Source organism: Micropterus salmoides, unplaced genomic scaffold (genome assembly GCF_014851395.1).
Source record: "Micropterus salmoides isolate LMB-PRFRI ecotype aquatic unplaced genomic scaffold, ASM1485139v1 Ms_hic_scaffold_3196, whole genome shotgun sequence".
Taxonomy (NCBI): Eukaryota; Metazoa; Chordata; class Actinopteri; order Centrarchiformes; family Centrarchidae; genus Micropterus; species Micropterus salmoides.
Genome location: NW_024042480.1, coordinates 1 through 25,000, shown reverse-complemented (window position 1 = coordinate 25,000; position 25,000 = coordinate 1). Strand labels below are relative to the sequence as shown.

Here is a 25,000-nt window from a genome sequence, read left to right as displayed (position 1 = left end):
TCTCACAGTGAAGTTGAGTTCTGCTCAGCACAGAGCCTGTTTATGATTATTATCATATCAGGTTTTTATCTTCAGGGAGCTCCATGTTGGTCAAAGTGCCAGAGCAATGCTCCATGAGAGGATGTGCCGAGAAGCCTGAAGACGGTTTTATTAACAGATAAAACTCAGCTCAGCTGGATTTCACTCGGAGGATAAACTTTATATTTGTGGTATATTTTTTCCTCCTTTTGTTTTTCTTTTGGATCATATTCACTTAACGTCTCCCTCCACTCAAACACAAGTTTTCTTTTCCTCCCTGCAGTCTGTTTCCAGTTTCTTTCACCTGCTGAGAAAGAAACTCTGAGCACACCTTAAATCTCACTTCAGCACCTGGATGAACCTGCAGGAAGTTCTGTCTCTGTAGGGATCCATAATGCTGTCAGACACTTACAAAAGATTACACTGCAGCCCTGTTTCACTCAGTCCTGGACCAATTCCAAAAGTGTCGCCCCATTAGTCCCACAGACACCCTACACTAGGTTTGAGGTAGGCCCCAGTTAACCTTTAACAAGCCTGTCGAACAGACAAATATTTTACAAAGTCTTTAAGTACGAAAACATGTCTGTTTATTTAAAGGGTTTCTGTTGTGTCTGATAAGGGCGTGCGTTTCCATTTGTACCAACTACATTAATAAACCACTGGCAGTGAATCACGTTTCCACCCTGCTGCTGATGATCAGTGAGACCAGCTCCTTCTCTTCATGCTGAACTACACTGTGTTTCCACAGCAGGAACCTGTCAGCCTCACATCAAATGATTTATTATTTCTTTAATGACTTGTGTCGGCTGAAGCTGAGACTCCGGGTCTGATTCTCAGCGACAGAGACTGGACGTGTTCAGACCGGCCTCACGGCGGTTTATGAAAAAGCCTGCAGCTGAAACCACAAGATGAGCGTTCCTGTGGGAGGAGAAAGTCAACAGTGACTGCAACACCTGAGGGACAGGTAAGTCCGCTCCTCTGTTTGTATTCGGTCGGGTTACAGCGAGAGTTAAAATCAGCTCTGCTGCGTTCGACCGCCTCGCTGTTCATCTACTGAGTCTGTAACTCGCTTTAATCCCGACTGATCCTTTAACTGGATCAGGAGGAGCCGGCCGAGCAGCGGGGCGCCGCGCTGAGAGGGGAGATCCAGAGCAAGAGAGTGAAAGTGCTGCAGTGCTGCAGCATAAACACACATTTATATGTTTACAGTTTGATAATCACATTACAGATTCTCATCTTTCCATCTCATATGATAACCGACTCTCTTCAGGCTTTGGACTGTCGGCACCTCGGACTCTTGCATATTCTACAACACGACGATTAGTGAAGTAATCTGCAGATTTATACTAATATGAATGAAAATAATGTGTAGCTGCAGCATCAACCACGCAGCATCCCTGGATCCGATGCTAATCAACAGTTCAGAGCTGTTTGTCAGCACACGAGCAGCTGCTGCACGCAGAGAGGAGTGGGATGTAATAAAGAATCAGAACCTGAAATGCATCAATGTCTGGAGACCAACCCCCCGACCCCAAACACTGATCCAGTACTGAGTCCGGATCTACGCTGCTGAGGCTGAATGTGGTTTTGTGTTGAAGCTTCCTGTGAAGACATCAGGTCCACAGACAGCTGAGCTTCAGACCAGCGTCACACTGAGCCCGAGAGACAGGACGTAAATATCTAAACAGGTAAAAACAGGAAACAGTCACACAGTGAGACTCGCTGCTGCTGCTTTTTCTAACATCTAAAACTTCCACAGAAGACAAGCTGTGTTTAGTCTGTTCGGCTCAGTGGAGCCCAAACTCTGCATCAGCAGCCAAAAATATCATGTCCAAATAAGGCCTGGAGAAACACGCTGCACTCCACCGTGAACCTGAGGGCCGCTCTGAAGGCAACAACACAAAAGGAAATATTATTCTGAAATATTAAAGCTGTGCAGGGTCTGACCTCTGGTAGCCTCGGAGCCACGAGATCACGTGTTCGACGGGACGTCGTCCTGCTGTCGGTTACAGAGTAACCAGCAGTAATTAGCAAAGACACACAACAACACGGCAACAGGACGGAAGAAGACTGAAGCAAGTGAACGTGGATGTAAACAAATAAAAATCTGCAAACGTTTAATGAGGAAGAAAAATCCATCCAACAGGCTTCAGATACAAACTGAGCTCAGGTCAGAAACAAGAAGAAAGACTCCTGTAAACGATCAATATCTTTAAATCAGTGATGAAGGTAATCGACTGCACGGTGTTGTTAACGTCAGCTCTGAAATGATCCCTCACAGCTCGATACTGCTGTTACTGAACAAACCCTGAGAGAAGCAGATCCTCTGTGAACACCTGCTGCATCAGGAAGGAGTTTAAATCACCTGCTAACTCTGAGTAAAGACTGATAAACACCTTCAACTCTAACATGGTATCTGTTTAATCAGATGGTCTTTGTGTGCAGAGTAAATGTCTGCGAGTGTGTTAGTGTTTGCAGAGACGGCTGCAGCTGTTTCACTGGAAATTAACTTTGATTTTGATGCATCTGTTTCTGCAGAAAACAAAGTGAAAGTTCGAGTGTCAGCCAGCAACTCAGGAAAGTTTTCTTCATCCAGAGTCTGACTCAATAAACAGCTTCACCTGATTATTGTTGATGGAACACTTCATCCACCAACGAACACCACCTGCTCCACCTGGATCCACCTTCACCTTAAACTTTCTCTACACTTTGATATGAATTTAAAACTTCAATATTTATGAAACGCATCAGACGACACGCTGAGGATCGTCCTCCTCTGCTGCCTGCAGAGAATATGTGATTAAAAAGATGCCACGCCAGAGAAACTCCAAAGCGTTTCCTGATTTGGTTGGCTGCCCGAGCACAAAGGGCTCTCTGTGAGGAATTTCTTTCTCTTAAACAAACTCTTATCAGGCTGCAGAAAAGAATCGGGCTATAAAATGATTCATTAAACATCTCTGCTGTAATCATACTAAAACTATTTTATCTCATCCAGAGTCAGACGCAGAAACAAGTCAGTATTTCTTTGTCTGCCGCACATTCTTCAGACAAAACATGCAACTGTTGATCATTATAGAGGCTAAATACTCAGAGTTATTTGACTTCTTAAACCTAAAATAGCTGCATGCCTTCTGCACATTCTCAGGAGTTGAAACTGACTGAAATAGTGGAATGAGTCTATTTGCAGGTTTTGGTCTCCAGAAAAAATGCCGTGGTCGTGACCTCAGGAGCGGCTACAGTCTGAGCTCTGCTGTGTTATATCATCCGCATCGTGTAATCACATCTGAGTCTGAGGCCTCGGCCAGCCACTAATGATTCAAACCAGCAACAGACGGGAACAAACCCACAGAGAAGGACCCAGACGGGGAGGCGAAAACAAATCAGCAGCAAAATAAAACGAAGCAACAGAAGCTCAGCTGGGAAATCCTCCTCTTCTCCTTCTCTCTGAGAGCAACACGTTCAGACTGATTATAAATGTGAAGCCAGTTAGCTTAGCTTAGCATAAAGACTGGAAACAGGGAGGTTCTGTGCACGACTACTTACACTTTGGTTTGTGTGCAGATTAAACAAAGCAGGTGTAAAGTGTTTATCAGGGAGCTTCAGAGCTGCTGCTAGGTGGATTCTGAGCCAAGCTAGCAGTTTCCCCCTGTTTCCTCGCATGATGCTAAGCTAACCTGACCAGCTGCAGTTTCACATTTAGTGTGGAGACATGAGAGAGGAATCAATCTGACCATCTACATCTCAGCAAGGAGGAGAAGAAGAGGGTTTCACTACACATACTGCTGTTTAAAGCTTCAGGCCCTGCGTCGTAACAGGGTCAAATCTTCTCAGGTTGAAGTCACTTAAAGAACAGAAAGCTGCGGCGAGCCCGAGGCTGACCCGCCCGCTAACAGCGATGACATCATCTCACCAGGCAAGGCTCCGGTGCTTCACATCACATTACAGCGTCCGAGACGTACAGTAAAAGCAGGTCAGGTTGCCATGACAACCGCATCAGGAGCTGCAGAGGATTATCTCAGTCTCCCTGGGGGGGTCACGCCTGTACCCCCCCCCCTCCCGGACACTGACTGAGCTTCCCGGCAGAAGAACTCATCCTCTGCATCTTTCATGATCAGGGCGTAACTCGGTCCGATCGATCAGCGCTGCACAAGATCATTTAATTTAACTGAGTGTTTAGATCATGTGACCTATAGATACACCTTCCTTTTTAAAAACGACTTTTTTACTAAATACAAACAGCTGTTTGATCGATTAGTTGATAAACAGACAATTAAAAGCAACGATTTTGATAATAATTTAACCTTTGAAATCATTTTCAAGCAAACATTCTTCAAGTACGCTTCTTAAAAGAGAGGATTTGATGCTTTTCTGTGTCTTACATCTTATAAAAGTAAATATCTGGGTTTGAGAGCAAAATAATAAATATATAGATTCGACTTTAGAGGTTAGAGAGCCTAAATGTTTCTCCTCAGGCTGTGGGACATTATAACAGACTCCTTTTTCACATTTAATAGACAAAATAACTGGCAGATTAATCGAGAATAATTAGCAGCTGCTTAGCATCTATAGGTCACGTGATGTAAAGAAACAGGCTGATGAAGGACAGAGCGCTGAAGAGTCCTGCTGAGGTGAACACACTGATGTGCCGTTTGATGTGAGGAATCAAAGCTCTCTTACCTGGAAAGGCGTGTGGGCTGGACGACCCTCTCTTCAGGCACTTGGAGCAGAGGATATGTACAGAGTAGTGCAGGCCGGGCCACTCCTGCAGCAGCACGTTCAGCTCCTCCACCAGCGGAGTGACCGCCTGCCACGCGGTCCAGATGTTGGGCAGCGAGGCCTGGCTGGCGATGGACAGAGTCTCTGACTGCAGCTTCCCTTTGGAGGGCCGGTGGCTGATCACCACGGGGACTTTACCTCGGTAGGCGAAGATCTGGTGCCTGCCGTCCGACCTCTGCACCACGTGGCTGTTTATCTGCACGCTGAAGCGTGCGAACAGTCCGGGAGGAAACAGGAAAGGGAAGCTGTACTGGATGTGCAGCTGCTCCACAGAGAAGAAGTGACACAGAGGCAGAGAGCCGCCGCCGCCGCCACCACCAGCCGAGGCCTCCGCCCGGGGCTCCTCGCTGCTGACGTAGCTGGGGAACTTGTACCACACTGTGGCCCCGTTCAGAGGCTTGCTGCGGGGTTTGTTGATGCAGTAGCAGACCCCCATCTTCTCCAGGAGCTCCATGATGAGGTGCAGGTCCTGCTGGGTCTGGATGAGCGGCCTGAGGAGCAGGCGGATGACGTTGGAGGGCAAAAGGCCGTGTTGGAGGAAGCCCTCCACATGGTGTTGCAGGTGGGTCACCCTGAGGTTCTCTCCCTTCTCGTCCTCTATAACCAGGCTCACCCTCCCCTTGTCCCCCCTCTCCCCCTCAGAGAGCAGTCTGTCCAGCAGTGTGGACTCGTCCCTCTGGAAGAAGACATTGAGAATTGCAATGAATCGTGGAAGATTGTGAAAAACGTACTCCTTCAGGGTGATGCTGTCCTCAAAGTAGAGCAGCTTCCCGCTCTCGTGCAGGTAGGATAAGGCGCTCTGCAGTCGGTCCTCCGTGAGCCCCGCCTGGAGGCCCAGACGGGCCGAGTCCCACCACGAGAGCCACAGGTCTTTGGGCTTAAAGTGCAACTCCTCCAGCATCTGCCAGGACTTTGGCAGCACACGGTGCAGGTTGGGGAAGATGTCCCTGTGGTCGGCGACGGACATGAGCTTCTCCCTCAGCCTCTGGATGTTCCTCTGGGTCTCCGTGCAGCTGACGCTCAGCACAGGAGACAGGATCTGCAGCCGGTGGTTCAGCATGTACTGCAGCTGGGCCTTCCTCCGCCTCAGGTTCCTGTCAGAGACCCCGTAGAAGAGGACGTGAGGGCTGGAGCAGCGGACGCTGTAGCCCTGCTCCAGCGCCTGGTCCACCTGCAGAGCCAGGCTCCTCAGACTCTGGGTGTCCCTCTTCTCCTGCAGGCCGATCTGTCTGTGAATGTCCAGACTCTTCTCCTCCACCTCCACCTCTCCACACAGGTCAGCGTGCGTGCCCACCAAGCACACGACGGCGTGGGGTACTTTGGCACTGAGGAGGTGGAGGAAATACCCGACGTGGGCGTAAAAGTTCTTGGGCGAATACGCTTTGAGATTCACAACGAGAATGTAGAGAGCACCGGGGGAGAGAAAAAAGGGTTTGATGAGGTCGTAGTTTTGCTTCCCTGACAAATCATACACCAGAAATGTAAGACAGCGATCGGCGTCTGCCACCCAGTTAGTGACTTCGATTCCTTTGTTTCCCTGGATTTCTTTAACGTCCTGCTGCCTGCTCACCACGCTCTGCCTGAGGCGTGTTTTCCCGGCGTTCTTCATCCCCATCAGAACCAGTTTCAGCCGCGGCTTGACGGCGAGCTGCGAGTGTGCGAGCTCCTTCTGATAGGCTGCAATGTAAGGGATGCCCTTCATACACACCTCGTACGGAGGCTGGATGAGAGGGTTATCCTTCACCTTCCAAATGTTCACTTTGGACAGCTTCCCAAAATTATCTGGAAGTATGGCTATTTGGTTACCCTGTAAAACGAGTTCCTCCAGCTGCTGCAGCTCCACGATCGAGTCCGGCAGGTACGTGATGTTGTTGTTGTCCAGCCAAAGGTTGGCCAGCTTCACCAGCTGCCCTATCTCCTCTGGAATATGAATCAGTTTATTCCTGCTCAGGTAAATTTCCTCTAGCCCTGTGATGCTTAAAATAACCTGGGGGAAGTCCTCAAAGTCGTTAGAGGACAGATTGATCATTTTGAGTCTTTGCAGATGACCAAAAGCAGCAGGCAGCCCTGTGAGGTTGTTCCCGTCCAGCATCAGGCTCTCCAGGTTGTGCAGGTGACAGAAGGTGTCGGGTAACGTGGACATGTGGAGACTACTGAGCCAGAGGATTTTGACAGGCTGCAGCTTCATGATGTCTGCTGGTAACGCCTCGAACTTGTTCCCAGAGCAGTCGAGTTCTTCCAGCTCGCTGAGGGCCAGGATCTCAGGAGGGAACTGGTTCAGCTTGTTGTGATCTGCATCCAGAGTCCGCAGCTTGGTGAGGCTGCAGAACGATCTGGGGAAATCGTGCAGCTCGTTGAAGCTGATGTCAAGTTCCTCCAAAAACTGAAGCGCTCCAATCTGAGCCGGCAGATTCTGGATCTTGTTGTGACTGATGCACAGCTTCTTCAGCCCCTTCAGCTGACCCACGCCCTCAGAGAGGCTCCGCAGGCAGTTGTGGCTCATGTCGAGCTCCACCAGCTGCCCCAGCTCAAACACCACCCGGGGAACAGCTGAGAACTTGTTCCTGCGGAGGACAAGGATGCGCAGGTTGTTGAGGGTGGATCCCAGCCCGTCTGGCAGGTCCTGAAGGGAGTTGTTGCCCAGATTGAGCACCTCTATCTCGGCGATATCCTCCGGCAGTATGATCTGGTTGTCTTTGGAGCAGAGGGTGAGCTGGCGCAGGTTGCTCCGCAGCTTCCTGGAGCGCAGGGCGGCATCCCTCCACAACCTGGCCGTTTTCAGATTGTTCTCCTTGTCCTCCATGGCGTTGCAGGACCCCTCCTCCTCCTCCTCCTCCTCCTCCTTGTTTTCATTGAGAGTTTTCATGGGGACTGAGCGGGCAGCATGGTGGCCGGTGTGCCTCAGAAATCAGCGCGCTCCTGAACAACAAACGCTCCGTCGGAGAGGAGAGACCAGGCAGTTTATGTCGGGAAATAATCGAGCTTTCGGACGGCAGCAGCAGCAGGAGGAGCGTCTGTGGCCGCGGAGGCATCCTTTTCTCCTGCGCCACTCAGCACACAATGAGAACAGCCCGCCGCGGATACAGCTCCGGGTTTCATCCCGACTCCGAGGTCCGGTGCCGCGGGTGCGCTCTCTCCCTCACGGGCGTCCTCATCTCCACAACACGCCGTCCTCCGGGTCTCTCTCCCCGGGCGTATCTCTGTGTTTCTGGGGGCTTTCCGAGCCGCTGGGTCTCTTCCTGGGAGCGGGGAGTGGAAGTGAGGCAGCAGAGGCTCACACTGCGTCAGATCTCTGAGCCCTCCTCCTCCCTCTCCCCTCCCTCTCTCCTCCCTCCTGCAGGGTGGAGAGGAGGAGGAGGAGGAGGAGGAGGGAAAGTGAGTGTCCTCATTTGGTTGAAATATCCTCAAATCAGCACCGCAATCCAGGAGTAAATGTAAAAAACACAGTTATGGTTTTAAAAGAAACAGAGTCCCAAATATAATATTAAATAGCCTAAATGGACAAAACATCAGATAAATGGCTGGCAGTAATTTTAAAGGTTGTCTTGATGTTATTTACCTGCTGAAGAAGGAAATAGTGAATCTGAAATCGCTGTTGGTGCACAGTCAGCTCATTCTCCTGTTGTTCTGCACACAGGTCGACGTGGATCAGGACTCTGTCTCCATCTACAGGACTGTTTCATGTATGCAGCCCAACATCACAACCCTCTTCACTTTCTTTACATTCAGTCCGTCCTCTGTCCTCAGAGCCTCTAAGAGCGAGCAGAAATGTTAGAAAGATCAGCAGACAGACAGGAGACAGAGAAGACAGGGACATCTGGAGAAACACAAGGACAATGTAGGCAGAAGAACAGGATCCGCTTTGAGCTGAGACACAAATAAAATCATGTCTCCCAGTCAGGTTCAGCCTCCTGTTGAAACTTATTTCTTATAGACAGTTTGTTTCTCTGAAGGAGATGGAGCAGCTGAACACTGGTCATTGTTCTGTTTATAAAGCTGCATTCTGCTGCGTCTTGACCAGGTCTCTCTTACAAAAGAGATTTTAATCCTAGTGAGACTCACCTGGTCAAATAAAGGTCAAATAAAATAATCACAGAGGATCACTCTGATCTTCTCTGTAATAATGTGTTCAGCAACATGCAGAATATTAAAACTCTCACAACCTTTTTAAACATAAACGTTTAATAATCTGGTGCAAGAAGTGATTTTCTGTTTTAATGGACTAATGTTTTAGTCCTCAGGTGTCGCAGTTTAATAAGAGCAGGTGTTCAGAGAGGGAGAGATTTTACTGTTTCACATTAAGAAATATCTTAAACTACATTTTAAATGGAACGTACTGTGAACTTTTCACATGTGAAATGTGTTTAACGCAGTATTCATTCACTGTAACTGAGTACATCTACTCAAGGTACTTGTACTTTACTTATATATCCAAATGATGCTGCTTTAGCCAAGGCAAGTTTGATGTACAGCCTTTTTAAAAAAGTGCTCTACATAAAAGATAAAGTAGCCAAACAAGGAAATAAAAACAAGATGTGGATCTAAAGCCTCACACTTGATTTAAAAGAACCGAGCTGCAGGTTTCTGGGAGTTTGTTCAGATACACAGAATAAAAACACCTGAAACAGGATCAACTTACAGGTTTACAGGTGTTTTCAGCTTCGTTGTTGACTAGACCAATCAGACAGAAGCGTGTGTTTATAAGAATAATAAAGTAGATTACCCCACAATAAAACCACCTGGTTCCACACGACGATAACGTTTGTGTTTACAAAGCTTTACCTTGTGTGCACAAAGTAAAATCTTGTGGCGGCTCCATAGTTTCTCCTTCTGCAGAGTGAGTACTTTTACTTTTGATGCTTTAAGTACATTTTGCTCACATGTTGACTGCAGGACTTTTCCCTGTAACAGAGTATTTGTACACTGGTGTCGTTAGTTTTCACCTCTCAGAAACAACCTTCTGTAGATCAGGACGTTAGAGACACAGAGCTGTGTGTGTCAGTTTGTTCATTTCACTTTCTAAACATGAAAATCAGTTTAACTGTCTTGTTATTTCCTTCTGCCTGAGTGTAAAGCGCTCCCTGCTGGCCTCTCTCCAGGAATCTTGTTCCATGAGTGAGTCTGTTTCACCTGCAGGACAAACACAAACAGAGCCGGCTGAAGGACGGTCCAGATCCATGTTATCGTGCGATCGCCCCACATTCTCAGGATCATGTGAGACGTGCAGGTTAAATATACACAGCTGCTGACGTGACACACAGCCAGTGGATAATAACAGCACAGCCCCGTCCTGTTGGAAGAGATCAACAGCTCGCAGCTCGCAGGACATGAACCTTCTTCCTTTGTGCGATCGTGATGCCTCATGAAAACTAACAGCTTTGGTCATTTTTGTTACTCAGCTGAGATTTCTGTATTTTTAGTTTCCTCAGAACTCATCGATTCAAAGTGGGCGGGATTCCCATGCTTCTGTGCACCAATCAGGATTAAGACGTAGTGATGACAGCAGTTCATCACTCCCATCTGATGAATCCTGTTTAAACTCACATCAAAGCTGCACGTGGAAGAATATTGAAAGTTAAACTATCTGAAAAGCGAGGTGTTTGGAGAGATAATCCACACCACACACGGTTTTATTTTTTTTACAAACACAAACACACTTTTACTCTTTTATTTACTTTATTTTTAATATACATATATATTTATTATTATTTTTTAACACACACACACACTTTCACTATTTTATTTACTTTATTTTTAATATACATATATATTTATTATTATTTTATTTTTTAACACACACACACACTTTTACTCTTTTATTTACTTTATTTTTAATATACATATATATATTATTATTATTTAACACACACACACACACTTTTACTCTTTTATTTACTTTATTTTTAATATACATATATATATTATTATTATTTTTTTTAACACACACACACACTTTTACTCTTTTATTTACTTGTTGAATGAACTGTATGAACTGAATTGTTTTTTGGAATTTATTTGTAGCTTTGACAATATTGTTGTTTTACATTCATGCTAATAAAGCTGAATTGAACTGATGACATCATGAAACCCTCCTGGACTCCCTGAGCTGACCGGAGCCTCCTCTCAGAGGTCAGAGGTCAAAGAAGAAACACAGAGAGCCCGACCACGTGAAGAGTTTTATTATCCGCTCTAACAGGGACAGGAAGCTAAAAGTCTGATGATCGACGTGTTCCTGTTGGACCTTTAGACTGAAGGGGTGGAGAGATTTGAGCTCGCAGTCTTTAATGCCAGCAGGTTTCACCCTGAGATTATCTGCCAGGCCACAGCAGCAGACTGGGACCCTGCACACAGTCTGGTCTATGAAGAACCAGATCTTCTCTGGTTGAAGCAGGAGAGGTTCTGAGCTCCAGCTGAGGAACGTTTGTTTTCAGATGTGAGAAAATGAATAAAATCTTCCTCCAACATACAGCGAGTCATTTTATAGACCTTATGAACTCTTTCAAATAACTACAAACAAAATACATATTCTGAAAGCTTCAATGTCTTTATTTCTTTCACGTATTACAGCTACATTTTTATTTTCTCCATATAAACTTGCTCCTTAGAGACGCTGCACCTCCAGCTGAATGTTACTGAACTTTCCCCTCTAGAATCAGAGTTGAGAATAAATCTCTATTAGAAATTGTAAGTTTGAGTTTCCTGAAGTAAACGTGCTGAAATGTTCCTTTGTTGACTCAAAATCTGATCCCGTTTGTTCAAGTGAGAGAAGTTCTTTGTTTATCTCAACCTGCAAATAAACAAAACTCAAACTCGAGTTATAAAAAATATATAATTTTATTGTCCTTTTAATATTTTTTAACCCATTGGTCAGACAGCAGACGGTTTTACATCACAATTAAACATTTAATGACAGAACAACTTAAAAGATTTGACTTTATTGAGCAGCATTTCTTAAATTAACTTAACACTGATGATCACTTCACAACTACCCACTCACACACTGAGCACGTGCAAACAGAGACGCTCTGAGTGACAAACTGCTTCACTGAACACCACGAACACGTGCACGTTCTGTGTTCTCCTGTGCAAACACAGCCAACCAGTAAAACCAGTCCGCTTCTTTAAAAGGATAATTAAAGTTACATGAATTAGACATTTTATTCCAACCGGACACAAAGTTAAAATCTGTCGTACGTGACGTTGTGTAACTCCGTGTGTAGTTTCTGCATTATTGTGAAAGTAGATAAACTTCAGCTGTGTCACGTTGAGAAACCGTCTGAAGCAACAGCTCCTGTGAAATATTAAACCATCGGCCGAGCGGCGCCCGGCTGAAACCCCGTGTCCACGAGTCGATCGGCAGAAAATTCATCTGCGACTGTTTGATGATCCGAGAGGTTTCTGTGAGGAACCCGGAGTAAAAACCAGTCAGGTCAGATCTGTGGTTCATGTCCGCAGGTTTGTGACGTGCAACACGACTTTTAATCAGAAGCTCAAGGTTTAAAAAAAAAAAAAAAAAAAAGACCCCCCCCAGAACACGCCTGCTTCCTGACTTCCTGTTCAGTAGTACGGCCCGAGGTTCTCGTATCCCGCGTAACTCGGCCAGTCAGGGAAGAGCCCGTGAGAACAGGTGGGGCTGCCGTAACGCTCAAAGTGAATCTCAGAGTGAAAGGAGTCCAGGTGGCGGTCCCTCTTCATGGAGGACCGGACGATGCCGTAGTTGTCCCCCTGGTTGCTGTCCCAGTACTCGCGTCCCTCCACCTCGTAACAGACGGCGAACTCGACGCGCTCGTGAGGCCTCAGCTCCTCCGGCAGAGACACCTGGAAGGAGAAGGTGTCGCTGTAGGAGCTGGGATACGTGTCCTTCATGTACACACAGTCCACGTCCCCGTGGGTCCGCCAGCTGTCGAAGGTGACGCGCACCTTCACGGACTTCTCGAAGGACACGTTTTTGACCTTGACGGTTCCCGCCAAGACCTTCTCCTTCAGCACGCAGTGCTCCAGGCTGACGTAGTTCCTCTCCAGGGTCTGCCGAAAGCGCAGGTAGTCCGAGGAGGGCTGAGCGAAGTCCAGCACCAGACTGTCCTCCTCAGCCCTCAGAGAGAGCGCGGAGCTGAGCATGTCCTGGATGTTCAGGGGGATGTCGATGGGGTCGCTGAACTCGGAGAAGACCTTCACCTTGGTCAGGGACAGGCCTCTGTGGTCGGCGAACGTCACCTGCTTCTTGGCTTTTCCCGAGTCCTTCATGGACGGCCTCGCGTCCTCGGCCTCCGTCTGATCCACGCGGTGCGAGTGCTGGAACCTCAGGCAGGAGCTCAGAGCGGGTTTGCGTGCTTTGGGAGACGTCCTGTAGACAAACTCCTCTTTGGACAGGAACAGAGGCAACGCCATGTCGATCGGCATGGTGAGTCAGGAGGGAACAGCAGAGGACGCTGAGGGAGAGAGAGCAGAGACAGGAATCAGCTGGTTCAACAGACAGAAGGTCAGTAAAACCGACAGTAAGATGAAAATATGAAACCCAGCCAACAAAATGAAGCCGCTCCAGAAGAGCCAAAGAGCAGGACTCTCCTCACTGAGGAACTGGATCGGTACTCGGGATCTACACAGGTATCAGGACTGGAGAAGTTGGACGTAAAGGCTCAGGGCTGCTACAGACTGTATCACAGGAGCGTTTCTGTCACATAGAGCTTCAGCCACAGACCGACTCAGAGCCTGAGGACCAGGTCCAGAGGGGAAACTAGTCATGGACTCAAAGTGCAGAGAAGTAGCCGTCCTTACAGACAATAAAGACACAACAGCTGAAGACGTGCACGTACACTCAAAGATTAAAACAAACAAAAAGGGGAACAGGAAGAGGAACAGGGCCACCTGGTGCTCAGGTGGTGTTCAGCCGTGGAACTAGAGAAAATTAAACAAAATATGTTCTAAAAAACCAAACAAACTCAGGACCAGGATCAAATAATGTAGTCTACTCTAAAGGGGGGCGGGGCTGACGAGGCTGCAGACAAAAGGATCAGGAGGATAATCCTGAAAACCAAAACAGACCAGATCCTCACATTCAGGATTTATAATGTTCCTGAACTTTCACATCCCAACTGCTTCAATTCAAAGCCGCCAAACAGAACTGGACCCAGACCACCTGAGGAGCCGGGTCTCCAGCTGGACTCACCACACATAACCCCACCTCTCTCTCTCTCCTCTCTCTCTCGGCCGGACAGACCAGGACAAACCGGGACCTCTGCCGACCCGTTAGACCGACCCGGTTCTCCTACAGACCCCAGCGGCACCAGGTGACATCACGTAAACAACAACAACAAGTCACAATAATGAGAGAAACGGAAGCTTCACACCGAGTCCGGATGAAGGTCGAATGCTGCGTTCCAGGCAACTCGGAAATTTCAGACTGAATGAACTCACAACAGTGGCAGCTCCCATGGAGCCACATTTAACATAAACTAAAGGCGACATAAAGTATATTTAAATTAAAATGATTCATGCGGTCATGTAGTAAAACCTGCCCTGCGTGATCAGGCAGCTGATCACAGTAAAGACTTCTTCTCTTCACTAGAGTGTTAAAAGCCACTTCAGTCACATAGAACTGATTAGCAGGAGGGCAGAGCTGAGGGTGCATCTGGGTGCGCACCTGACAGAGACTTTGTGACGGTCAGCCATGTGTTCACTGTCGGCGTCACGCACCGCCACGCACCAGGAAAACTCCCAGCGGGCTGAAACACACAGTGGCGCCTCCGGGTAAACGGTCCACCTACAACCCGGATCCCTCGGGATCCTGGAGGGTCCTGCAGTACTCTCTACACAGGTGAAGCCACTGTAAGACATCTCGGCAGGGTCCTGGTATCTGTGCACGCGCGGCCTCCACACACCGCTGTGACAGGTCACGCAGCCCCGCAAATTCATATCGATATGCAGTTGGCCCAGATGTTCCAAGCAGAAACCAGGACCTGCAGAACCCGAACCCGCACCGCCGCCTCCGAACCCGGGCGCAGCGGCGTCCACCGTGCAGGACTCACCTGGCGCAGAGACACCTGGAGCAGCAACCTTCGACGTGACGCAGCGGTTCTACAACGCTCGCGGCGGATCCACCGTGACGCATCCAAGCTTTGTTCTGACAGCCGTGGCCGCGCGCTCCTCTCCTCTCATCCCCCCAGAAAACTGTTGCACATAATCCGCGCGTGGCCTCTGTGGACCTTAAAGGCCCACAAACGGTTCACGTGAACACTTGGACGCAGCCAATCAGAGAGAGCCGTGAGGGAGTGATCGACGTGGGGCACGCAGCGTCGTCGTGTCCGAGGTGAACCCTATGGATGAACCCCCTGGGGAGTCAACCCCCCTCCGCTGCGGGGGACATGTGTCCTCAGTGTTTGAGTCAAAAGAAGCTTTCCAGCCCGATCACGTGTCTTATTTTCACCCCGAATTCTGAGATAGAAAATCAATTAATCAATTACATTAATTTGAGTCTGATTTAAAGTGGAACTTTTGTATCTTTCAAACAATTGCTGCTTTTATGAATGGAGTCTGGTGGCGTTGAACAGAGCGACACAGCAACTGCTCCTGGTTAAACAAAAAGGATCTCAGTCTTTAAAAGAAGGTCTCTCTCGGCAGAGATCCTTTCTATAATGCTGATAAGAACAAAACAAACCCTTTAGTGGACTCACTTTATATCAGCACACTCGCTCAACACTGGACCAGTTTCAAAAAATGTTGCCCCATTTCGTCACATGGGAAAATAAGGTCCAGAATTATTACATTTTTACTTATAATGCCATCGGCTAATTTTGATTTAGTAACTCTAAATTATGAAATACGGATAAAAAAAAATCACTTTCAGCAACAACAAACTATCTCATTTCAACTTTGATTTCTACTAATAATTCTAAACAAACACGTGACTTATTTCATTTTCAATTCTCAAACCTACTTTTGACTTTATATCTTTGTATTTTTATTTCCATCATGCGTAACTTTTACAGCATGCTTGTCTCTTCCTTCCGGCCTCCATTGTATCAACTTTTCGACATGAATGAATGAATGAATGAATGAATGAATGAATGAACGGCCGGTGGCAGAGCAGACTGGAGCTGCTGCAGAGTGTGTGTTTTCACTATCAGGACCAGCTGCTGGGCCACTACAGCTTCTATTATTACTTTTTCCTGCCATCTCACATTTCAGATTCCAGCCTCTCCACACTTGCATCTGAAGAGGAACCTGACCCAGTTCAGCTGAGAGACCCGGTAAGAAAGAAAAAAGAAAGGGGACTCAGCATGATGTGACCTCGGGTTTCCTGCTCCGAGCACCCGTATGAATGATTTACATGTAGTTTCAGGTCAGCGTGGAGAGAGGGCAGTCAAAGGTTGTGAATCCAAGTGAATTTAAAATGTTTAGTAGGTGAATTTGTGCAACAGAACACCGGGGGATGGTTATCGAACCCCTCCAGCATCAAAACAGAATTTAAAGAATTAACTGATTTAAGCTGCAGATATTTAAAGGGGTAATCTTTTAGATGAAGCTCTACGATTGGATGTTTGTTAGAGAAGTGCACCCTAGGAGTCGTAGTTGACTCCTCTCCTTCAGGAGTCCGATACGGGGGCAACTCCTACAATCAAGGCCGCCGCAGGATCAGCAAATGTTTTAAAAGGTACTCAGTTTAATCCATAGTGTCTTCGTAGTTCTGCAGGGCCCCTGAGGTTGATCTGCAGGGCCCCTGAGGTTGAGCTGCAGGGCCCCTGAGGTTGATCTGCAGGGCCCCTGAGGTTGACTTTTTCCTGAAAGCGTCTTCTCGGGGGCTTTGGGTCAGACAGAAGAGATAACACCCTGAGCTGACCGCAGCCTGCTCTCAGAGGTCAGAGGTCAAAGATAACCTAATCCCAGCCCTTTAAATACAGAGAGCCCCGACCATGTGACGCCTCGTGTGCTCTAACAGCGACCGGAAGCTGAAAGTTTGTTGTTTGGCTGCAGAGTTCAGGACCAGCTGCAGCAGAACGAGGTGCGTACGACAAAATAAAAGCATGGAACCTTTAGACTGAAGGGGTGGACAGATGTGAGCGTCTTTAATCCCAACATGTTTCACCCTGAGATTATCTGCCAGGCTGTGTGACATCAGGGAAGCAGACTGAGACCCTGCACACAGTCCAGTCTACGTGGAACCAGATCTTCTCTTGTTGAAGCAGGAGAGGTTCGAAGCTCCAGCTCTGTCTGTGAGAACGTGAGGGAGGCTTTCACTTCCTGAAGGATCTCCTCCCACAAGCAAAGTGCCCTTAAAGCTGAAAGCTGAAAGATGGCAGTGAGAGCGCTGAGAAATACACAACAACTGACCTCTGATCAGTCGTCTTTCCCAGGATCTGGGTTTGTGGGTCTTAAAGACTGTAAGCTAACCTGGTTTCTGAAGTCCTCCTCCCTCAATCTGACACCGTGACGCAGTTCAGTTTTCAAACATGTTATGTTTCCTTTGCTACCAAGGTTATGTCTACAGCGCCTGTTGTTGTGGAGATGTAATCTATGTAATCTGGGACAGGCACCTCAGCCGGGGGCCCAGAGGAAACAATCGCCCCCTTTGGACATTTAATTTAATAAACAGTTAAATGATTAATTAATGTGGCTTTCTGTTACAGACAGCCGGAGCACAGTTTGTAGGAGGGAAAACAAACAGACGAAGACATTTTTAATAATTAATTTCAGGCATTAACATATTTCTTCTTAGCTGACCCACCTGCTGCAGCACATCCACGAATCCTGTGTTTTTTCTAATTGTTGCATCAGTTCTAGTGTTGTAGAACTCGGACATTGAGGAAGTTTTATTTCAGGACCAGTCAAGACCAGAACTTTGGGAATATCAATAAATTGCTTTTGCATCGTCTGATTTATTTGTTAACATCCAAACTTTGATTGGATGTAAAAGTTTTTTCCTCAAATGGAACCAATAATGTGTTGTTACCGTTAACGAGCAGTGTTGAATAAAGACGCTTACGTTGATTTCAGCTCTTAGTGTTTGTATGTGGGTGTTTTTAATGGGAATGTGGATCTTTCAGATCAGTTTGAAAAGCACCTCTGATCTAGTTCCACATTTTATTGTGTGTCATGTAATGTGGGGAACTGGTCTTGGTCCACACGTCTACACTCAGGACGATTTATTGAAACAGAGGACAGGAGGTGGTTCAGGATGAGTGTTTATGAGATTATAAAGTTGTGTAATCTCTGAAGGTTTGTTCAGTAACTAAATGTTTGGACTGTGGGAACAGTTAGCGGCCCGATGATGACCTGACGGCCTCCGAGTCCCACAGGGTTCAGATCCTGAGAGACCGCAGTCCCACATGTATTTTGGTCGTCGGCCACTGAGATATTTATAGACGAGCAGCAGCCGTTTGCAGAGCTGCCGTGGTGCCTTCAGGTGTCTTGGTTTCTCAGCAGATTCCTGAAGTTGTCTTTTAATTTCCCCAGCGGACAGTAAATGAAGTGACGTGGACAGAAAGACCCGTAGCAGCATGACACCAAGTTATGTAACAGCTCTGATGGGTAAGAGGCGTATAAATATAAAAAGGCTTTGGACTCTGTTGACCTGCAAATCATTTGGAGCAAAGTCAGGAAATAATCTGATTGAGTAAATATTTGTTCAGGAGCAAAACCAAACAATGAAGTTCAGCAGGAGAAAGTTCAGGTGTGATAAGGCCTGCGTCCCTGACTGAGCCGCCTCATGTTTGACCTGAAAATAGGTCTTTCCTCATGAAACCAGGCGGCTCTGTGGTGAAAGCGTCCCGGCAGCAGTCAAACATTAATCTCAGGTTAATCTCTGTCGTGTTTACCTCATCTGCGCCTTCTGAAATACTGACCGATTGAGCTTCTAACGCCAGCAGATACAGAAATCCAGCAGTCAGAGGTGCTGTGTGCAGATCTCTATTACTGTAATGATGATAAAGAGGACACATTCAGATCAGGCAGCACGTCGTCAGACCTGAACGACAAAACAACATGTGACTGTTTTGATCCAGAGACCAGACCTCTGACATCAGGACACCTTCAGGTTCACTCACCTTCCATCTAACGGACACAACTGAAGGACTTCAGCTTCAGAATATGAATAATCTGGTTTTACATTTCTCTCAGTAGACAAACTACAGTGTACAAAAAAAGAAAAACTCACAACCGTAAACAAAAACAACAACATTTTTAGACAGCAAGACAAGAACATCAAAAATATTAGATTATATATAGTATAATATTTCTGTGCAGTAATTGTGCACATTTATGTGTACATTACTCACAACAGTCACTTTTACAGGCAGGCAGGGCTGCAGCTAACAGTTTTATTGTTAATTAATCTGTTTATTAATTCAAAACTTAATCAATTAGTGCTGATCAGCGTGTAGGCTGTGCAGTATTCACCTCTGAGGGATTTGTGGAAGTATAAAGCAGCATTAAATGGTCCCTCAAGTCAGAAACAGCTTTATTGCCAAGTACTTTAGTTTTAGTACTTTAAATGTGTACATATGTGAGTGCAGTACTTGGGTAAATGTACTGACTGTATATCCAGAATATGAACCAGTGGACTGGTGATGTATGTTTGATCCTGCGGGGGGCGGCAGCGGTTGAAACTGCCGAGAGAAGAAGCAGGTCTGCAGTACACATCATCAGCACGTCCTTCTCTGCTGGAGGTTAATGTACAAACGCTCCAGTGAGGAATAACAGAGGAGTGGAGATCTAAAGGGCTTTGTGTTCTGTTAAATATGGAGCGATTAAAGCCTTTCAGACCTTTGGCTAATAAAAGATTCTGTCCTCAGAGGCTGCTCCTGGGCTGAGGCAGCTTTGCTAACAAAACAACTGTACGTGGACTAAACTCTGAACCATTTCTCTTTGCTTTCACTCAAAATGCATTCAGTGACCACTTTCTCCAGAATCCATGAACTCTGCTTTTAAACCACCTGCAAAACATTAGATATCTGCAGCACTGAGTCCAAAACTGTTAAAGACACATTCAGAACAGAGTGATGGCAAATGTCCTGCATTTCTGCAGCAAGCAGACTGGAATATATAGAACATCTTAGCAGAATATTTACATACATGTCATGTTTACATAAACTGGAAACAAGTGAAATAAAACTGTATTGCAGCACTGAGGGTAGTGAAGCAGATTTCTGATGTTTTCTTGTCAGATATATTTTAGTGCAGTCAGTACAGTGAAAATATTTTGTTCTTCTATAATGAAATCAAGGTGGTGGGGACATGATGATACACTCAGCTCACAAGATGCACAATAGCAGGGTCGGGTTTATTTCTAGGCTTTAAAGGGAAACACAAAATTCAGGTGGCAATTCAAAATATAATGAAATAATCAGCTTTTTAGCTTGAGTCACTTTTTTTTGCCAATACACATTTATGTTCCTCCATATTTACACTGCATGTTTCCTTTCTGTTTCATTTTTCACACATGCTTTCAAATAATGTTGGGGACAAAATCAGCTCATTCAAAAAGTGGTGGGGACATCAGAATCAGGATCAGGATCAGAATCAGAATCAGAATCAGGATCAGGATCAGGATCAGGATCAAGATCAAGATCAGAACCAGGATCAGGATCAGGATCAGGATCAGGATCAAGATCAGGATCAAGATCAGGATCAGAATCAGAATCAGGATCAAGATCAGGATCAGAATCAGGATCGGGATCGGGATCAGGATCAGGATCAAAATCAGGATCGGGATCAGGATCAGAAGGAGCTTTATTGCCAAGTAGTGTTTTACGTGGAATTTGCTGTGGTGATGAGGTGCTACAGGCAGACAAACATACAGTCAACATAAATAAATGTGGAAATATGTAAATACGGAGTGAACAAATGCAAGTTTATAAGAATAACAGAAGAGCAGAGAAACATAATCCAACTGTTTGCAGAGAAAGAACAAGGTGGCAGATATTTACATGTGCACTACTCCTGTTTGTGCTGCGCAGCCGTGCTGTGACGTGTTTTGCAGGTGTTATGAAAGCTCTCTGACAGAGAATAGTTGTTTATTTTGAGACGTGTATGAAGTGTTTGGTGGTTTGAGAGACTTTAGGAGGTGAGATTAACTGTTTGGCCGAGATGCATGCTGGTAATACAGACCGTGTGGACAGTTTTTAATCACTTTTGACCGCTGCAGTAAAAAAAAAAAATAAATAAATAAAAGGTCTGGACCACACGTCCTGCCGCGCATGCGCCCTGCCTCCGGTTCGCCTGATCTGACGTCACCGTCCTCTCCCGCGAGCTCCTCCCGGCGCAGAGACCAGGATGTGAGCGATGCTGCTGAAGCGGGCAGGAAACGGGCGCTGTTTTTATGGTTAACACGGCGGAATATAACCCGAGAGACTCGTGGACGGTTCGCTCTGCCGCTCACGGCTGAGGAGTAAGAAATAAATCACGGTAAGACTCAACGAGCCGGCGGCGTTTCCGCCGTCGGCCGCTAAGTTAGCCAACAGTAGCTAATAGCTGTCATGTTGACGCAGCGGAGCTAAAGCTGACGAAGAACAGCTGGGTGTGTTTACTCACCTGAAACTCGCACCTGACGCAGTATTTAAACGCGTAATAATGCTTTAACGGTCCGAAAGGCTGCTTTACGTTAACACAGCCCGGTTCCGTCTCATTTCCATGGTGACAGCAGAGACCCAGCTGACCAGGCGGCTCCCACATCGCGGCACGTGACCAACCCACACATTATTATTATTAATATTATTACTACAGGGAGTATAGTTGGACTGGATCAGTAACAGACCCCCCCTCTGTGGGACCAGGGACAGGGTTTCGGGACTACAGGAGGCTGGTTTTAAAGGGTTAACGCGTCACGAGGACAGCTGATCGATCATTTAACCATAACCCTGGTGATGTCAGTGTGATGTCATCAGGGTTGCCTCACCTGAGGAGAAGTGTGATTCAGAGTGAGCTGTCCTACCGGTCTTACCTGTGCACCTGGAGGCAGCCTCTCCTGCCGGTTCCACCTGCCCCACCTCGCCTGGACAGAACCAACAATTTAAAGAATCGTTATTTATTTTTCTCTTGAGCTGTTTTTAAATGATGAAATTCATCGTCAACAGATTTTCCTTCACGACGCCAAGTCTCCAGAATCCAATTACTTTCCTCCTTGAATGAATCGCAACCTTTGTTCTGTAACTTCAGTCCCTCGCTGAGATCTAATCAAAGTCCTGATTCCCAGGGTCACCGCAGTGATTTGAGTGGTGCCCCCCCCCCTCCCCGTGGAACAACACAAAAGACCCTTTCATGGTTCACAGGTCCGCATGCTTCAGTTGGACAGTCCCGTCCCGTTCTTAATGAATCGGTGACGTCGAGGTTCTTCTCGGTATGTGTAGCTGCAGTAATTGGATGAAGAGCAGCAGCTTGTTTCTTCATCATCATCATCATCAGCGCATCAGTCACGGCTTCTCAAGCTGTAACGCTGAATGCTGCTGTGGCCGTACGCTGATATTTTCATTTAAATGTTTTGTTATGAGTTAAAGCTGCGCAGATGTGTTAGCTTCATGGCTTTATGTTTTTATGATCATCTGAGACGTGAAAACATCAGATTTCCACAAACGCAGAGAATTAAAAAGCGTGCAGCAGCTGTGAAACCAGCAGCTGACAGAAAGCAGCCGCTCTGCTCTCTGTTTCCATCACCGTTAGTTTGTAGTTCAGTGACCTGACATCTGTTTGTAAAGGTCATATCCTGCCAACTAAAGCTCACAGCAGCGGCTCAACTAACGATTTTAATCATCTATATTTGTTTGGGGGGTTCGGCTCCTGTCAGTCAGCAGAATTTAATGTCCCCACGTCCTGATGGTCCAGTTAGTTCGGTCTGTACAACTTCATGTGTACTCGTCTGGGTTCTTTAGCAGAAAGTCAGCGCGTTGTGTCTGAGGCTGCACGATATTGGAAAAAATGAACATTGCGATACTTTTCTTTTCTGCGATGTATTGCAATATGAAAAAATACAGGAAGTTTCACCAGATTACTTCAGTTGCTCTATTGGAAAATAATCCTAAAAGAATTGATCACATGACCAAGAATAATATTGGGCTTGCTGGTTTGCAGAGGCTGCAGAGGCTGCAGAGGCTGCAGAGGCTGCAGAGGCTGCTCGTCACTCACTAGTTACAAACTGTGTATCCAGGAACTCTTAAATCAGAGTAAATGATGTCACATCTGACAAACGTGAAATGAGAACTGTCCAAGTTTTCATTTTGTATCCAGCTGCAAAATAAGTTGAGTTATTTGAGTTAATTTGACTTGTTTGGCATTGCTTTGTTCTGCAATAAGACTATCGCACAAGACCGGTGTTATATTGTGCAGCCTTACTCGTTTCAGCATCGTCATCACTACGTGCCCTTGTGCGATAACTTTTTTTGCTGCTGGACACAAAATGAAAACTTGCACGGTTCTCATTTTCTACAAGAGAAGTTTGTGTGATGTAACATCACTCACTGCATTAAAGCTCGAGGACGGATGGTTTGCACTCATTTATTTTTATGTTCTGTTCCTTTTCCCGACAAAATCACCATTTCAAACAGGATTTAAAGTCATCTGGTCAAACTTCCTTGTAAAAATATTGCTATGTCAGTTTTTTCGTGCAGCTCCAGTTGTGTCCTTGAGTCAGCTGATCCGGACCAGCTGATCCCGGACACGAACAGAACCTGACAGGAGTTGACCTGGACTTGCTCGTCTCGCAGGTTTGTGTCGGGCCCCTGAGAGGAGCGCAGCGGGATGAGCGGGGCCGCTCTGGGTATCGAGATCGTGGTGGTGTTTTTCCTGGCGCTGTTCCTGCTGCACCGGTATGGAGACTTCAAGAAGCAGCAGCGCATGGTGCTGTTCGGCACGCTGCTGGCCTGGTACCTGTGCTTCCTCATCGTCTTCATCTTACCTCTGGACGTCAGCACGGTCAGTACGCCACGCCCACACGCCGCTCAGGTTCACCGGACTCTGCAAAGGCCTGAACCCGTGTGTTCTCTCTCCTTACAGACCATCTACAACCAGTGTAAGGTAGACCACAAGGAGCACGCCGCTGTTCCCACCGTCACCCCGCTGCCGTCCAATCACACAGCAGCAAACGCCTCAGTCGCGCCCACTAAAAGGTGAGTGCGTCTCACGGCCCAGGAGCTGATGTAGGTCTCGTTATCAATGCAGATCCCAGATTACCGACAGTCTCGTCCTTCTGCTGTGTGATGTAGCACCGCTGCTCGTCCCCTGAAGCTTAACAAGCTAAATATCATAATTCCTGAACATGTTGTAACGTCAGAGGAGGTGCTCGTTATTTCAGGCGAGGAGGCTCCTCCTCTATAAAACACTGCAGGATGCCCTGACACAGCTGTTAGATTAGCTGCAGACGGTAAAACACGAGATAAAAATCTGCTTGGCCTCTCAAGGACGCAGAATATAAGGCAGTTTAATAAAGGAGACACTGACTGATCCACTTCAGTCTTTTCCTTCAGACCGGGGAAACTATAATAACCCGACTGTATATTTTCTGCTTACGTTGAATAAATGAATATCCAGCAGAAGTGTTTTCATGCAGCGTGAGAGCGAACAGGAAGAACTTAAATGTCGCGTCATCCTCTGCTCAGTCACTGCTACATGTTATGAAACAGCAGCAGAGCTTCCTAATCAATAATGAAAGTGGCGAGGGGAAGTTCTCTGAGTGTGTCAGGCTGCTGTGAGAATAAAGAGCCGGCATTTACAGGCAGAAACACGAAGACGGGAAGCTTCAGTCTCTGAGCCGTGTCTGACCTCCTCTCTGTCCTCTCTGTAGCAGCGCTCCGAAGCCCTGCTACAAGCCCTGGAGCTACATCCCCGATGGCATCATGCCGGTGTTCTGGAGGGTGGTGTACTGGACGTCCCAGTGTCTCACATGGTCCGTACGATAAACCCTCAACATGTTGTTGTTGTTACCAGCGTGGAGCTCTTACAGGTTGCTCTTGTGTTTCCAGGCTGCTGCTGCCCTTCATGCAGTCGTACGCTCGCTCTGGAGGCTTCTCCATCACTGGGAAAATCAAGACGGCGCTGATAGAGAATGCTATTTACTACGGGACCTACCTGCTCATCTTCGGCTCTCTGCTCATTTACGTGGCCGTTCATCCTGAGTGGCACCTCTCCTGGTGAGTCGACTGACGGCGTAACGTCTGATATATTCATATCTCTGCGTGATTCAGACGGTCAGGTGACCGATCGTCTCTTACCGACGTCCTGCCCA

The 25,000-nt window shown here is 46.9% G+C and overlaps 3 protein-coding genes across 4 annotated transcripts; 1 reads left to right on the top strand and 2 right to left on the bottom strand.

Moving 5' to 3' along the window:
- Window positions 1-4,693: 4,693 nt before the first annotated feature.
- mfhas1 (malignant fibrous histiocytoma amplified sequence 1) lies at window positions 4,694-8,128 on the bottom strand (the record flags this gene model as incomplete). The annotated part of the gene is given in 1 exon segment (XM_038694595.1): window positions 4,694-8,128. A coding segment is annotated over 1 exon segment (2,967 nt), but the record flags the coding sequence as incomplete, so codon positions are not given.
- Window positions 8,129-11,604: 3,476 nt separating this feature from the next.
- On the bottom strand, window positions 11,605-15,729 carry ppp1r3b (protein phosphatase 1, regulatory subunit 3B). 2 transcript variants are annotated; one of them, XM_038694592.1, is made up of 2 exons: window positions 14,820-15,729; window positions 11,605-13,223 (listed from the first exon to the last, which is right to left on the bottom strand). In XM_038694592.1, exon 2 carries the CDS (start codon window positions 13,192-13,194, stop codon window positions 12,352-12,354), a length of 843 nt encoding a protein of 280 aa, XP_038550520.1. In that variant the 5' UTR covers window positions 13,195-13,223; window positions 14,820-15,729; the 3' UTR covers window positions 11,605-12,351. The 2 variants fall into 2 exon arrangements, with proteins under 2 accessions (XP_038550520.1, XP_038550522.1); XM_038694594.1 differs by lacking the exon at window positions 14,820-15,729 and adding an exon at window positions 14,435-14,813.
- A 5,294-nt stretch (window positions 15,730-21,023) lies between these two features.
- LOC119884119 (G-protein coupled receptor-associated protein LMBRD2B-like) lies at window positions 21,024-24,905 on the top strand (the record flags this gene model as incomplete). The annotated part of the gene is given in 5 exon segments (XM_038694596.1): window positions 21,024-21,192; window positions 23,484-23,691; window positions 23,773-23,885; window positions 24,560-24,661; window positions 24,738-24,905. Coding segments are annotated over 4 exon segments (557 nt in total), but the record flags the coding sequence as incomplete, so codon positions are not given.
- Window positions 24,906-25,000: the final 95 nt, after the last annotated feature.